General features: G+C 37.2%; 1 protein-coding gene across 1 annotated transcript in view; it reads right to left on the reverse strand.

Moving 5' to 3' along the window:
* map3k9 (mitogen-activated protein kinase kinase kinase 9) overlaps positions 1-13,398 on the reverse strand; it is a 40,435-nt gene extending 27,037 nt beyond the window's left edge. Inside the window, exons 1-2 of the mRNA XM_062041259.1 lie at positions 12,859-13,398; positions 6,822-7,235 (exon numbers count right to left, since the gene is read on the reverse strand). Of these exons, the coding sequence (XP_061897243.1) occupies positions 6,822-7,235; positions 12,859-13,228 (784 nt within the window). The 5' untranslated portion in view covers positions 13,229-13,398. The remainder of the gene's footprint in view (positions 1-6,821; positions 7,236-12,858) is intronic.
* Positions 13,399-14,151: the final 753 nt, after the last annotated feature.

Consider the following 14,151-nt stretch of genomic DNA (forward strand, 5'->3'; position numbering starts at 1 on the left):
CATTTTGAACACAAGACGGACATGAGGAGGACATTTTAAACACAAGGAGGACATTTTGAACATGATGAGGATATTTTGGACATGAGGACGAAATGAGGGAGACATTTTGGACACAAGGAGAACATTTTGGATACAACAAGAACATGAGGGGACACGTTGGGACATGAGGACATTTTGGACACAAGATGACCATTTTAAACACAAGGAGGACATAAGGAGGGTATTTTGAACACAAAAAGGACATGGGGAGGACACAGGAAAGACATTTTGACACAAGGGGGACATTTTGAACACAAGAAGGACATGAGGAGGACATGAGGAGGATATTTTGAACACAAGAAGGACATGAGGAGGACATGAGGAGGATATTTTGAACACAATAAGGACATGAGGAGGACACAGGAAAGACATTTTGACACAAGGGGGACATTTTGAACACAAGAAGGACATGAGGAGGACATGTGGAGGATATTTTGAACACAATAAGGACATGGGGAGGACACAGGAAAGACATTTTGACACAGGGGGGACATTTCACAAATGAGAAGGACATGAGGTGGACATTTTGGACACAAGACGGACATGAGGCGGACATTTTAAACACAAGGAGGACATTTTGAACACAAGAAGGACATGAGGACATTTTGAACATGAAAAGGACACGAGGAGGATATTTTGATCACAATAAGGACACGAGGAGGACACAGGAAAGACATTTCGGACACAAGAAGGACATTTTGACACAAGGGTGACATTTCACAAATGAGAAGGACATTAGGTGGACATTTTGGACACAAGGAGCACATTTTGTAAATGAGTAGGACATGATTGGACGTGAGGAAAGCGTGATGAAAGGTTAGGAAGACAACAAAGAGAGAACAAGCAAGAAGTAGTGAGACACAACAAGTAAGTAAGGAAAGGAAACACTGACCAAGTATTAGTCCAAGCAGAGCAGCCTGTAAAGTAGAGGATCTTTGACGAGTGTCGTCATCAAATTCCAGTAAAGTTTGGACGTTGTTTAAACGTGAACGAAATGAAAAGTAAAAGAGTTTAATGTTTGATTGACAGACCGAACAAAGATAGCATAATAAACGTGTAAAGTGAGAAATACAACAATTGTCTGTGGAAAATGAGCTCATTTTCAAAGTGAAGTAGTCAGAATATTAGGTACAGGCAGCATCATGTTTACATGTGAACCATGTCTGTGCCTTTTCACAACACTTTGAAAGTCGTATGGACATTAAAGTTTTGCTGGGGGAATTTAGTTCTTTCTTGACCGATACGGTACAGGCCAAAAGTTTGGATACACCTTCTCATTCAATGCATTTTCTTTATTTTAATGACTATTTACATTGTACATTGTCACTGAAGGCATCAAAACTATGAATGAACACGTGTGGAGTTATGTACTTAACAGAAAAAGGTGAAATAACTGAAAACATGTTTTATATTCTAGTTCCCTCAAAATATTCACCCTTTGCTTTGATTACTTTTTCGTGCACTCTTGGCATTCTCTCGATGAGCTTCAAGAGGTAGTCACCTGAAATGGTTTTCACTTCACAGGTGTGCTTGAAGTTCATGGAGAGCATGCCAAGAGTGTGCAAAGAAGTAATCAGAGCAAAAGGTGGCTATTTTGAAGAAACTAGAATATAAAACATGTTTTCAGTTATTTCACCTTTTTTTGTGAAGTACATAACTCCACATGTGTTCATTCATAGTTTTGATGCATTCAGTGACAATCTACAATGTAAATAGTCATGAAAATAAAGAAAACACATTAAATGAGGAGAAGGTGTGTCCAAACGTTTGGCCTGTACTATATTTATATTTATTCTCAACATATTAGTTTCTGGCTACCAAAGATTAGGAGATCGTGTTTTGAATTCAACGACGCACCAAATGTAGTCTATCAAACACAGACTGGATTATCTGTAGTCTAAAGGCAAAAGGTCACAAGTGAAGAACAAGTATCCTCTGATGATTGATGATGATGTAATAGTTTCGGTTTGTACTGCTGAAATAAACAAAGCTTCCCTGAAATAGACTATGTTGCATCCATGTTGTAGTTCTTCCAAAACATGCACGCCGCTTCTGGATCATGTTCAAATATGACTTCCTGTTTGCATGATAAGAGCTTCAGTTAACACATGACATCTGCAGATGCCAACACACAGAAGTTTCTGGAAGTGCTCTTAGACCCTTTTAGTGACACAATCATCTGTCCATGACTGAAGACCCCGATCTCAAAGGGGAACTGCACTTTTTTTTTTGCCTATTCTTTACAATCATTATGAAAGACATGACGATGGGTGTTATTTTTTATATGCATTCTAATTATCAAATTAATGCAACTAAAAGTTCGCTTACAATGGAACCTATGGGAGTTGCTCTATTCTGCCTATAAAGCCCTTCAAAAAACATCCACACACCTCCAATATACATGATGTAAGTATATATGTAATGCAGTAACAGGCACATTTATAATAACATTTAATATTTACGTATTTTGATCATTTTAAGCATACAACTAGAGATGTCTGATAATGGCTTTTTTGCCGATATCCGATATTCCCCAACTCTTAATTACCGATTCCGATATCAACCGATACCGATATATACAGTCGTAGAATTAACACATTATTATGCCTAATTTTGTTGTGATGCCCCGCTGGATGCATTAAACAATGTAACAAGGTTTTCCAAAATAAATCAACTCAAGTTGTGGAAAAAATGCCAACATGGCACTGCCATATTTATTATTGAAGTCACAAGGTGCATTATTTTTTTAACATGCCTCAAAACAGCAGCTTGGAATTTGGGACATGCTCTCCCTGAGAGGGGGGGTTTGTGGTGGGGAGGGAGGGGTTAGCGGGGGGGGTGTATATTGTAGCGTCCCGGAAGAGTTAGTACTGCAAGGGATTCTGGGTATTTGTTCTGTTGTGTCTATGTTGTGTTACGGTGCGGATGTTCTCCCGAAATGTGTTTGTCATTCTTGTTTGGTGTGGGTTCACAGTGTAGCGCCTATCTGTAACAGTGTTAAAGTTGTTTATACGGCCACCCTCAGTGTGACCTGTATGGCTGTTGACCAAGTATGCCTTGCATTCACTTGTGTGTATGAAAAGCCGTAGGTATTATGTGATTGGGCCGGCACGCAAAGGAAGTGCCTTTAAGGGTTATAGGCGCTCTGTACTTCTCCCTACGTCCGTGTACACGGCGGCGTTTTAAAAAGTAATACATTTTACTTTTTGAAACCGATACAGATAACTTTAAAACCGATACCGATAATTTCCGATATTATATTTTAAAGCATTTATTGCCCGATAATATCGGCAGTCTGATATTATCGGACATCCCTAATCACAACGTTTGCTTTTTTTTTCTTCATCACTGTTTATTACTCACTACAGACTTCATGAGAGCCAAAAAACATACCGTATTTCCTTGAATAGCCGCAGGGGCGCTAATTAATTTAAAACCTCTTCTCACTCCTGCGGTTACCAAAACCATGCGGAATGAGCAAGCATGCTCTAATTATTTTAAAACCTCTTCTCACTCCGGCGCATACCTTATCATGAAAAGCACATTTAATAAAAAAAAACATTATTATGATCTTACCTTTACTTGTAAATGGGTCCATGTGCAGCTGCTTCTGATCAAAGGCAGTCTTTCTCATCTTTCTTCAATTTTAAAAGTCTCTGGAGATATTCCTTTAATTATTACCTCCTGCTTCGATTGAAAGTCCAGTTTAGAAAACGGTTTTATTTTAGATATGTAATCCTCCATGGTAAAAGTGCAAGCAAACAATTGCTGCATGCTTGCTGCTTGTTGTCTTCTTCTGCAGTACCTGTCTCCTGCAGTACTGGTAGTCGCAAGAAGGATCACTAGCGCCCTCTACCACCAGGAGGCGGGAGTCATTTAATGACTCATATTTGACCCGGCGGAAGTGCCAAGCATGCGCTAATTATTTTGCGAAACGAATTTGACCCGGCTGTAATTCTAGGCAGGCGAATACTATATTCCCGGCGCCAATTCAAGGAAATACGGTAATAAAACATCACTTACTGTATAAAGACTGCTGTCATTAGTATGCCGATTGCTAGGATGTTCATATATTCCCATTTAGATGCGGAATGACCATAATCCTCACAAAGAAACGGGGTGTGCGCGTGTCGTTCTCGCTATTTCCGGGCCAGAATTGGCTGTGAAAGTGTACCAACTTGTCGGAATACCTCCCCAGACTTCTTCTGTGCAGGTGAGATGCATGATTTATGATCAACAATAAACTTCCAGGGAGCAAAGACGTTAGAAAGCCGCAGACCACTTGATGATATAAACATAGGGACAAACTGTAGTGAACACGGCGACGCTATTAATGGTTGCGTTAGCGCTTATAATAACAATATCACTAATACTTGGTTAATATTCAAGTCACAAAATGTAAATGGCGCTTTTTGAATGGTAATTTATTGGATTTTTATGAGCGAAATAGAGAACCTCCCATTGGCTCTGCTGTAAGCTGACTTTTATTTACAAGTTAGAATGCTGGAAAAAAAATCCATCAGTCGTCATGTCTTTTATAATGATCTTGAACTATAGGCAAAATTCCCCAAAAAGTGCAGTGAAGTGAAGTGAAGTGAATTATATTTATATAGCGCTTTTCTCTAGCGACTCAAAGCGCTTTTACATAGTAAAACCCAATATCTAAATTCCATTTAAACCAGTGTGGGTGGCACCGGGAGCAGGTGGGTAAAGTGCCTTGCCCAAGGACACAACGGCAGTGACTAGGATGGCAGAAGCTGGGATTGAACCTGGAACCCTCAAGTTGCTGGCACGGCCACTCTACCAACCGAGCTATACTGCCCCTGTTCCCCTTGAAGACTTCCTTTTATAGCTAATCATGTTCTATACCTGATATCAATTCACTTTAGTATATCCTTTTATAGCTAATCATGTTCCATACCTGATATCAATTTACTTTACTATATCCATTTATAGCTAATCATGTTCCATACCTGATATCAATTCACTTTAGTATATCCCTTTATAGCTAATCATGTTCCATACCTGATATCAATTCACTTTAGTATATCAGTTTATAGCTAATCATGTTCCATACCTGATATCAATTCACTTCATTATTTGCTAATCATGTTCCACACCTGATATCAATTCACTTCATTAATTGGTAGACGTTCTTCTTGCTCTAAAGTATCATTTTTGAGCTAATCATGTTCCATATCTGATATCAATTCACTTCATTAATTGGTAGACGTTCTACTTGCTCTAAGACATGCTTTTATAGCTAATCATGTTGCATACCAGATATCAATTCACACATTTCCTTGCTAGATGTTTTTCTTGCTCTAATATATCCTTATGTAGCTAATCATGTTCCACACCTGATATCAATTCACTTCGTTACTTGCTAGATGTTAAAGTTAAAGTATCTTCTTGCTCTAAGGTATCCCTTTATAACTAATCATGTTCCCGGCCTGATATCCATTTACTTTTTTACTTGTTACATGTTCTTATTGCTCTAAGATATAATTTCATAGCTAATCATGTTCCATACATAATATACATTCACTTCATTACTTGCTAGATGTTCTTCTCGCTCTCAAACCTACATTTTATAGCGTATAATATCAGTTCGATTCACTATTTGCTAAATGATATTCTCTCTCGAAGATATCCTTTTATACCTGGTTCCATACCTGGTATAAATTTACTTCATTACTTGCTAGTGGGGTAAACGCACGCAAAGATTTTTTACATCTGAATTTTTTTTATATTACAAGCGACAGTACTTTTGATATAAACCAGTCCAGAATATGATATGATTTATTTTATGTTAGGATTTCTCCTTTCGTACTTTCATTGCTTTTATCAACATATGCGTGTTTTCTTTAAATATCTAAAATACTAAAAAAAAAAACAGTACAAGTAAAATATTGTGTACTAACCTACTCCTATTCAAAAACATCAGTGTTTCCCACACATTCATTTATTTGTGGCGGCCCGCCACGAAAGAATTAAGGCCGCCACAAATGTTTTATTTTTTTTGTCCTGTCCAACTTCTCAGGCAAATCATATAGTTGATGTAGATGCCCATATCGGCTGTTCAGATTTACTTTACAAAAGAGAAGTGTAGGATCAAGATTTTTGGACCGCTTTATTCAGTGGATCAGATGTTTGATGAAGCTTTGTGTCTATCTACCACCACTACTGTTTTCTGTTTATTTGTTACTGACTGTGGCAGGACACCTCTGCCTCTGTTTCACTTTATGTTGCTGGTAAATAATATGGTTGTAGTAGTAGGCTAAAGTTAAATTATTTAGTATGCACTAATTAAAGGGGCAGAGCTTTATATTTTTATAAGATATATTTTTTGTAAGAACCACAATTAATAAATATATTTCAGTGAATAACTTCTTGTTCAAATCTGTATATAAATATGTACATAAAGTGTTGTAATATTATTGTAAAATGGATGGATGGATGGATGGACGTTTAAAACAAAACTGTTATTATTAATTAGTAAGTATACATTTTTTGAGCCTTTTTAGAGAAAATCATATCATTGTAGTAAATTATGCAAATTACTCGATGATGTCATGGTGACCACGCCCATAGCCACGCCCCCACCGCCACAGGTATCTTGGCAGTTTATGGGAAACACTGAACATATTTCCTAGCATACGTATGACCAATTTAGCTTCATTTGCATCAAGAACATCCATCATTGGGGTGATTGACAGCTGCTCTCTGGCCTAAGTCAGCTGGGATAGACTCCAGCGTTTCAAAGAAGAAGTTTTTCTTACTGTTGCTGGACTTGAGGTCTCTGTGGATGATGGTGACGATGGCCTGGCTGTGCAGGTAGTGCATCCCCCTGGCGATCTGCACGGCCCAGTCCACCAGCGTGCACGGTGGGATGCGTTTGCCCGCCAGCACCCGGTTAAGGGCGCCGCCCCGGGCGTACTCCATGACCAGGCAAAGGTTGGGCTCCTGCAGGCACACGCCCAGGAGCGCCATGATGTTGGCGTGCTCCAGCATGGCGAAGAGCTTGGCCTCCTGGCGAACGCTCTCCAGCGTCTGCTTGGCGTCCTCGTCGGGGTCACGCCGCGCCGCCTTCACCGCCACCTCCGAGCCCCGCCACACGGCACGGTAGACTTTGCCGAAGCCGCCCACGCCGATGATCTCCTCCATGGTGAGCTCAGAAAAGTCGATCTCCGGGACTGACAACAGAGAGGAGAACATGACCAACTTAAAAACAATCTTGTACTAAATATGACAAAAGTAAATACTACCTCAATTTTCAGGGGACAATGCTACAAAGTCAACTTAGATATACTGTGTTTTCCGGACTATAAGGCACACTTAAAATAATTTTTTCACCTCAAAACTCAACAGTGCGCCTTATAACTCCGTGCACCTAATGTAAGGAATAAGTTTGGTTGAGCTTACCCACCTTGAAGCAATTTTATTTGGTACATGGTGTAATGATAAGTGTGACCAGTAGATGGCAGTCAAACACAAGAGCTAAGTTTGAATTGATTGAAACTTTTATTAGTAGATTGTACAGTACAGTACATATTCCGTAATACGTTTTTCAACTTGTTTAAGTCAGGGTCCACGTTAATCAATTCATGGTACAAATATATACTATCAGCATAATACAGTCATCACACAAGTTAATCATCAGAGTATATACATTGAGTTATTTACAATCCGGGGGGTGGGATGTGGAGGGGGTTGGGGGGGGTTAGGTTGGGTTGCTATCAGCATATTTCAGTCATCAACAATTATATAATCTGAGAAATGGACATTGTAACAGTGTAGTTCTCACTTGGTAGGATATGTACAGCGAGCAGTGAACATAATGAGCTCAGAAAGCATAAGAACAAGTATATACATTAGATTATTTACATTTGATTATTTACAATCCGGGGAGGTGGGATGTGGTGGGGGGTTGGATATAGAGGATAGAGATGCACTTTCTTTTACACCTGTTGGGAGTGCATTCCATATTGATGTGGCATAGAAAGAGAATGAGTTAAGACCTTTGTTAGATCGGAATCTGGGTTTGACGTGGTTTGTGGAGCGCCCCCTGGTGTTATGTTATGGCAGTCATTCTGGAAGTACTTTGACATGTACTTCAATATCAGGGAGGTGAAGCGAATTTTTTACCTTCTGGTACCTGCTGATCCGTATTTGGGATCTGCATAAATCCTGAAAAATTGCGCGCGTCCACCGTAGACGATGAGCTTCTTTTTCTCTATCTTCTTGTTATGGAACATTCATCCTCCGCTGTTGCCATTTCTAATATAAAGTAGTGTAAAGTTCTTACTTATATCTGTCAGTAAACTCACCATGAAAGCGCTAAAACATACCGGTGTAGTGAGTTTACATTATTCACCAGAGGAACTTTAGTTATTAGAGAGTTCCGGTCGGACGGTTTTTCACGGGACACATTTCCGGTGTTGTTGTTTCCGGATGAGGAGATGCTGCTCTGTTATTGATTTAGGTTAAGTCTGAATGTCATTAAAACAGTTAGCTCCATCTTTTGACACTTCTTCCACGCCCGTCCTTGCACGCTACACCGCTACAACAAAGATGACGGGGAGAAGACGCTGTCGAAGGTGAGCCACGTAAATAAGACCGCCCACAAAACGGCGCATCCGGAAGCGACTGTCAGAAAGCGGCTTGAAGATGATCTGTAAAACATCATCTATGCAACATTTTGACCAAAGAACTACCATTACATGTCTGTGGACCACAAGGAAGTGTTGTACATTTAGAAAAAAATTATAATATTTTGACTCCTTAAATGCGCCCTATAATCTGATGCGCCTCATATAGTGTATATGAAAAAAGATTTTAAAAAATAGACCATTCATCGGCAGTGCGCCTTATAGTCCGGAAAATACGGTTCTAATACTAATACTTACATGCACTAATAATTGTCTTTCATGGTAATGTTTACTTCATGTATCACCAAATGTAACGAAATGATGTACTTTTGTATTTTTATGCTTCGTGAGTGTCGAAGTAAGTGTGGTCGTCAGTTTGTTTTTATGACATTCCCAGTGGTCCTCAAGCAATTAATATTTCAGGTGGGATGATAAAAGTAGGGCAGCTGCTCACCACCACCTCAAACTACCAAACTAAAACGACTTCAACATATCAGGTGATATGTTCCTTTTATAACAATTTTTTAACATGATGACTACTTATCGCCATAAAGCTGTGTGAAAAAAACGCAACCACCAATTAAACATCTTCATTGGTATATTCATGATAACTGGACAGCTTTTAATAATATTTTTTTGGTCATAAAAAAATACAATCATGTGTGCTTACGGACTGTATCCCTGCAGACTGTATTGATCTATATTGATATATAATGTAGGAACCAGAAATATTAATAACAGAAAGAAACAACCCTTTTGTGTGAATGAGTATAAATGGGGTAGGGAGTTTTTTTGGGTTGGTGCACTAATTGTAAGTGTATCTTGTTTTTTATGTTGATTTAATAAAAAAATTAATTATTAAAAAAAAAAATTTTTTTTAAATAATTGTGCGGCCCGGTACCAATCGCTCTGTGGACCGGTACCGAGCCGCGGCCCGGTGGTTGGGGACCACTGCTTTAGATTGAGCACAAGTGTTGAAATAATAACTGATGCATCTTTCTTTAACTTGGATACATATAAACTCAAATGTATTGGTACATTGTCATTGTGCTTTTTCTTATACATTTATTTTTTTATTCACTTAGAATATTAATAAAATGTACTAATCCCTAGTTTTGTTTTTTTAGTACAGATGCTTTTAAACTGGCAGGTTAAAAACAATGTAAAAATTGTGATATTAATGTAGATCGGAAATTATTATTTTTATTTTTTTGCCATATCGCACAGCCCTACAGGGTGTGATAATCAGATTGGAGTAGTCACAAATAAGGAAGCAACACCGCACAAAAGTTTGTAACGCAACAATATTTCCTCCTCGAAAGACCCTCAAAGTCCAGTGTCTAGCGATCCAGTAATCCACTGGCCAATATTAATCCACTCAAAAAAGTAATATAATAATTCATAACACTCCAAAACTGAACCAGCGCCACTAAAGGCCCGCCGAAACAGAACCGGTACCACAAAGTACCTGCCGAAGCAGAACCAGAACCACTGATGGCTGGCCAAAACAGAGTCAGGATCACAAAAGCCTTGACAAAACAGAACCAGGACCAATAAAGACCTGCTGAAAAACAAAACCAGGACCAGTAAAATCCTGTCAAAACAGAACGAGTACCACAAAGTGTAATAATGATGATGACTATTGTGGTTAATGTTAAAGATAAATGTGATTATTTATTATTAATGATTATTTATATTATTGATCATTTTTATTGTTGTCAAAGATGAGTGTGAATATTAATTAATTATTATTTCTATTGCTGTAAAAGATTAATGTGAGTATTTATTATTAATGATTATTTATATTATTGATCATTCTCATTGTTGTCAAAAATGAGTGTGAATATATTGATTATTAATTATTCTTATTGTTGTTAAAGATGAGCGTGGTTATTGATTATTAATTACTTCTATTGCTGTAAAAGATTAATGTGATAATTGATGAGTGTGATTATTGATTATTAATGATTATTATTGTAGTTGTTAAAGATTTGTGTTAATCTTGCTTAGTAATGATTATTTAGATAATTGTGAGTGATGAGTGTCTGATTATTGATTATATTTGGTCATTATAATTGTTATAGATGAGTGTGATTATTGATTATTAATGATTATTATTGTTGTTAAAGATTAGTGTTAATCTTACTTAGTAATGATTATTTAGATAATTTTGAGTGATGAGTGTCTGAATATTTATTGCATTTGGTTATTATAATTGTTAAAGATGAGTGTGATTATTGATTATTATTGTTGTTAAAGATAAGTGTAAATCTCGCTTAGTCATGATTATTTAGATAATTGTGAGTGATGAGTGTCTGATTATTGATTATATTTGGTCATTATAATTGTCATAGATGAGTGTGATTATTGATTATTAATGATTATTATTTGTGTTAAAGATTAGTGTTAATCATGCTTAGTAATGATTATTTAGATAATTTTGAGTGATGAGTGTCTGATTATTGAATACATTTGGTTATTATAATTGTTAAAGATGAGTGTGATTGTTGATTATTATTGTTGTTAAAGATTACTGTTAATCTTGCTTAGTAATGATTATTCAGATAATTGTGAGTGATGAGTGTCTGATTATTGATTATATTTGGTTATTATAATTGTTAAAGATGAGTGTGAATATTGATTATTAATGCTTATTACTGTTGTGAAAGAGTAAGTGTTAATCTTTCATAGTAATGATTATTTAGATAATTGTGAGTGATAAGTGTCTGATTATTTATTATATTTGGCTATTATAATTGTTAAAGATGAGTGTGCTTGATTATTATTGTTGTTAAAGATTAGTGTTAATCTTGCTTAGTAATGATTATTCAGATAATTGTGAGCTATGAGTGTCTGATTATTGATTATATTTGGTCATTATAATTGTTAAAGATGAGTGTGATTATTGATTATTATTGTAGCTGTTAAAGATTAGTGTTAATCTTGCTTAGTAATGATTATTTAGATAATTGTGAGTGATGAGTGTCTGATTATTGATTATATTTGGTTATTACAATTGTTAAAGACGAGTGTGATTATTGATTATTAATGATTATTATTGTTGGTAAAGATTAGTGTTAATCTTGCTTAGTAATGATTATTTAGATAATTGTGAGTGATGAGTGTCTGATTATTGATTATATTTGGTCATTATAATTGTTATAGATGAGTGTGATTATTGATTACCGGTATTAATGATTATTATTGTTGTTGTTAAAGATTAATGTTAATCTTGCTTAGTAATGATTATTTAGATAATTTTGAGTGATGAGTGTCTGAATATTTATTACATTTGGTTATTATAATTGTTAAAGATGAGTGTGATTATTGATTATTATTGTTGTTAAAGATAAGTGTAAATCTTGCTTAGTCATGATTATTTAGATAATTGTGAGTGATGAGTGTCTGATTATTGATTATATTTGGTCATTATAATTGTTATAGATGAGTGTGATTATTGATTATTAATGATTATTATTTTTGTTAAAGATTAGTGTTAATCTTGCTTAGTAATGATTATTTAGATAATTTTGAGTGATGAGTGTCTGATTATTGAATACATTTGGTTATTATAATTGTTAAAGATGAGTGTGATTGTTGATTATTATTGTTGTTAAAGATTACTATTAATCTTGCTTAGTAATGATTATTCAGATAATTGTGAGTGATGAATGTCTGATTATTGATTATATTTGGTTATTATAATTGTTAAAGACGAGTGTGATTATTGATTATTAATGATTATTAATTGTTGTTAAAGATTAGTGTTAATCTTGCTTAGTAATGATTATTTAGATAATTTTGAGTGATGAGTGTCTGTTTATTGATTATATTTGGTTATTATAATTGTTAAAGATGAGTGTGAGTATTGATTATTAATGATTATTATTGTTGGTAAAGATTAGTGTTAATCTTGCTTGGTAATGATTATTTAGATAATTGTGAGTGATGAGTGTGTGATTATAGATTATATTTGATTATTATAATTGTTAAAGATGGTTGTGATTATTGATTATTATTGTTGATATAGATGAGTGCATCCATTAGTGCCCCTGGCGAGCAGTGAGATGCTGGATGACACAGCACACATACAATAAGAATAGTGTACATTATATTTATGACATGTATTATTAATATAGAGTGTAAATAATGGGGGTCCGGTACTCACGGTGCAAGGGGGGCACCTGCTGCATGTCCTCCGGAACCTTCCTGCTGACGTAGTTGCAGGGGAAAATGCCCACCCTGTCTGCCAGCACGCCGGTCCACCAGCCCTCATCTCCGGACACCAGCGAGTCTTTGGACAGGACCTCCACCAGGTCTCCCCTGCGCAGGCTCAGCTCGTCGTCCGCCGTCGCCTCGTAGTCGAACACGGCCGTCCAGCAGTAGCCCGGCGCGGCGACTGCCGCTTCCGGCTCGGTCCGACTACCGTGCCCGGCGCCATCCCCGGCCGGTGTGGGCCAGCGGAAGACGTCATTCGAGGAGGAGACGCACGGCCCGGGGCTCAAGGTCTGCTCCGAAGCCGCTTTGGGAGCATCCATTCAGGCGGTCCATGGGAAGCCTGGAGCCCGGCAGGCTAGCTAGCTAAACAGCCTGTCATGTGCACTGAACCGTACTGAACCGCACTGCATTGTGGGTCACAGAACAACAACAAAACGGTAACATATGAACGTTTAAGCCTTCGCTAGCAGCTTTAGTAGCTCAGTGACAGCTTCAAGCCCATTGGCTCAACGTGACAAGCAATGCTGGCTTTCCATTGGTGCGCGCACACGTCAATCACCCGCTGACACCACCCTTGTCGTGACGTCACACACCTGGCAGTCGCCGTGCGACGCGCTCATTATACTATTGGCTAAGTTTTATATTCATAAATGTAAGTTTCTCAATACCCGACCTTTAAAAAAGAAATAGAGCTCTACTTTAAAACACTCTCTACCTCTAACAACCAAAAAGCTGTGAAAACGATGATGCTGTGTGTACAAATAACGCTTGTTTTCTCTTTGTGTCATTGGGTTGCTTGAGTGTAGTTCACTTTTACGACACTGGAGGGGGCATTGAACGCATCATTACATCAGCAAGCTCTGGATGTCAATTGTTTAATTGGCACTAGTGTGCGTCAATACAAAGTGAGTTACTTTATAGAGACTTTAATATAACTTGTTGTGTGCTTAAAACTGTATTGCAACTCATTTTGTCGGTTTTATTGTAGTCTTAATGGCTGTTTGGCATCAGGTTCACAAGCTAACTGCTAGCTGAATATCATACCCTGATTGGGGCCTGTTTGTAGCATTGGACATGTTTGTAGCATTGGACATGTTTGTTAGCCCCAATTTACAATTTAGAATGATTGTTGTGATGCTATTTACATTCTATTAATCATTAGGGCTGGGATGTTCAAATTCTCTGCATTTATGTAAACTGTGTATACCAGAGGTGGGTAGTAACGCGCTACATTTACTCCGTT

This window comes from Entelurus aequoreus, linkage group LG03 (genome assembly GCF_033978785.1).
Source record: "Entelurus aequoreus isolate RoL-2023_Sb linkage group LG03, RoL_Eaeq_v1.1, whole genome shotgun sequence".
NCBI lineage: Eukaryota > Metazoa > Chordata > Actinopteri > Syngnathiformes > Syngnathidae > Entelurus > Entelurus aequoreus.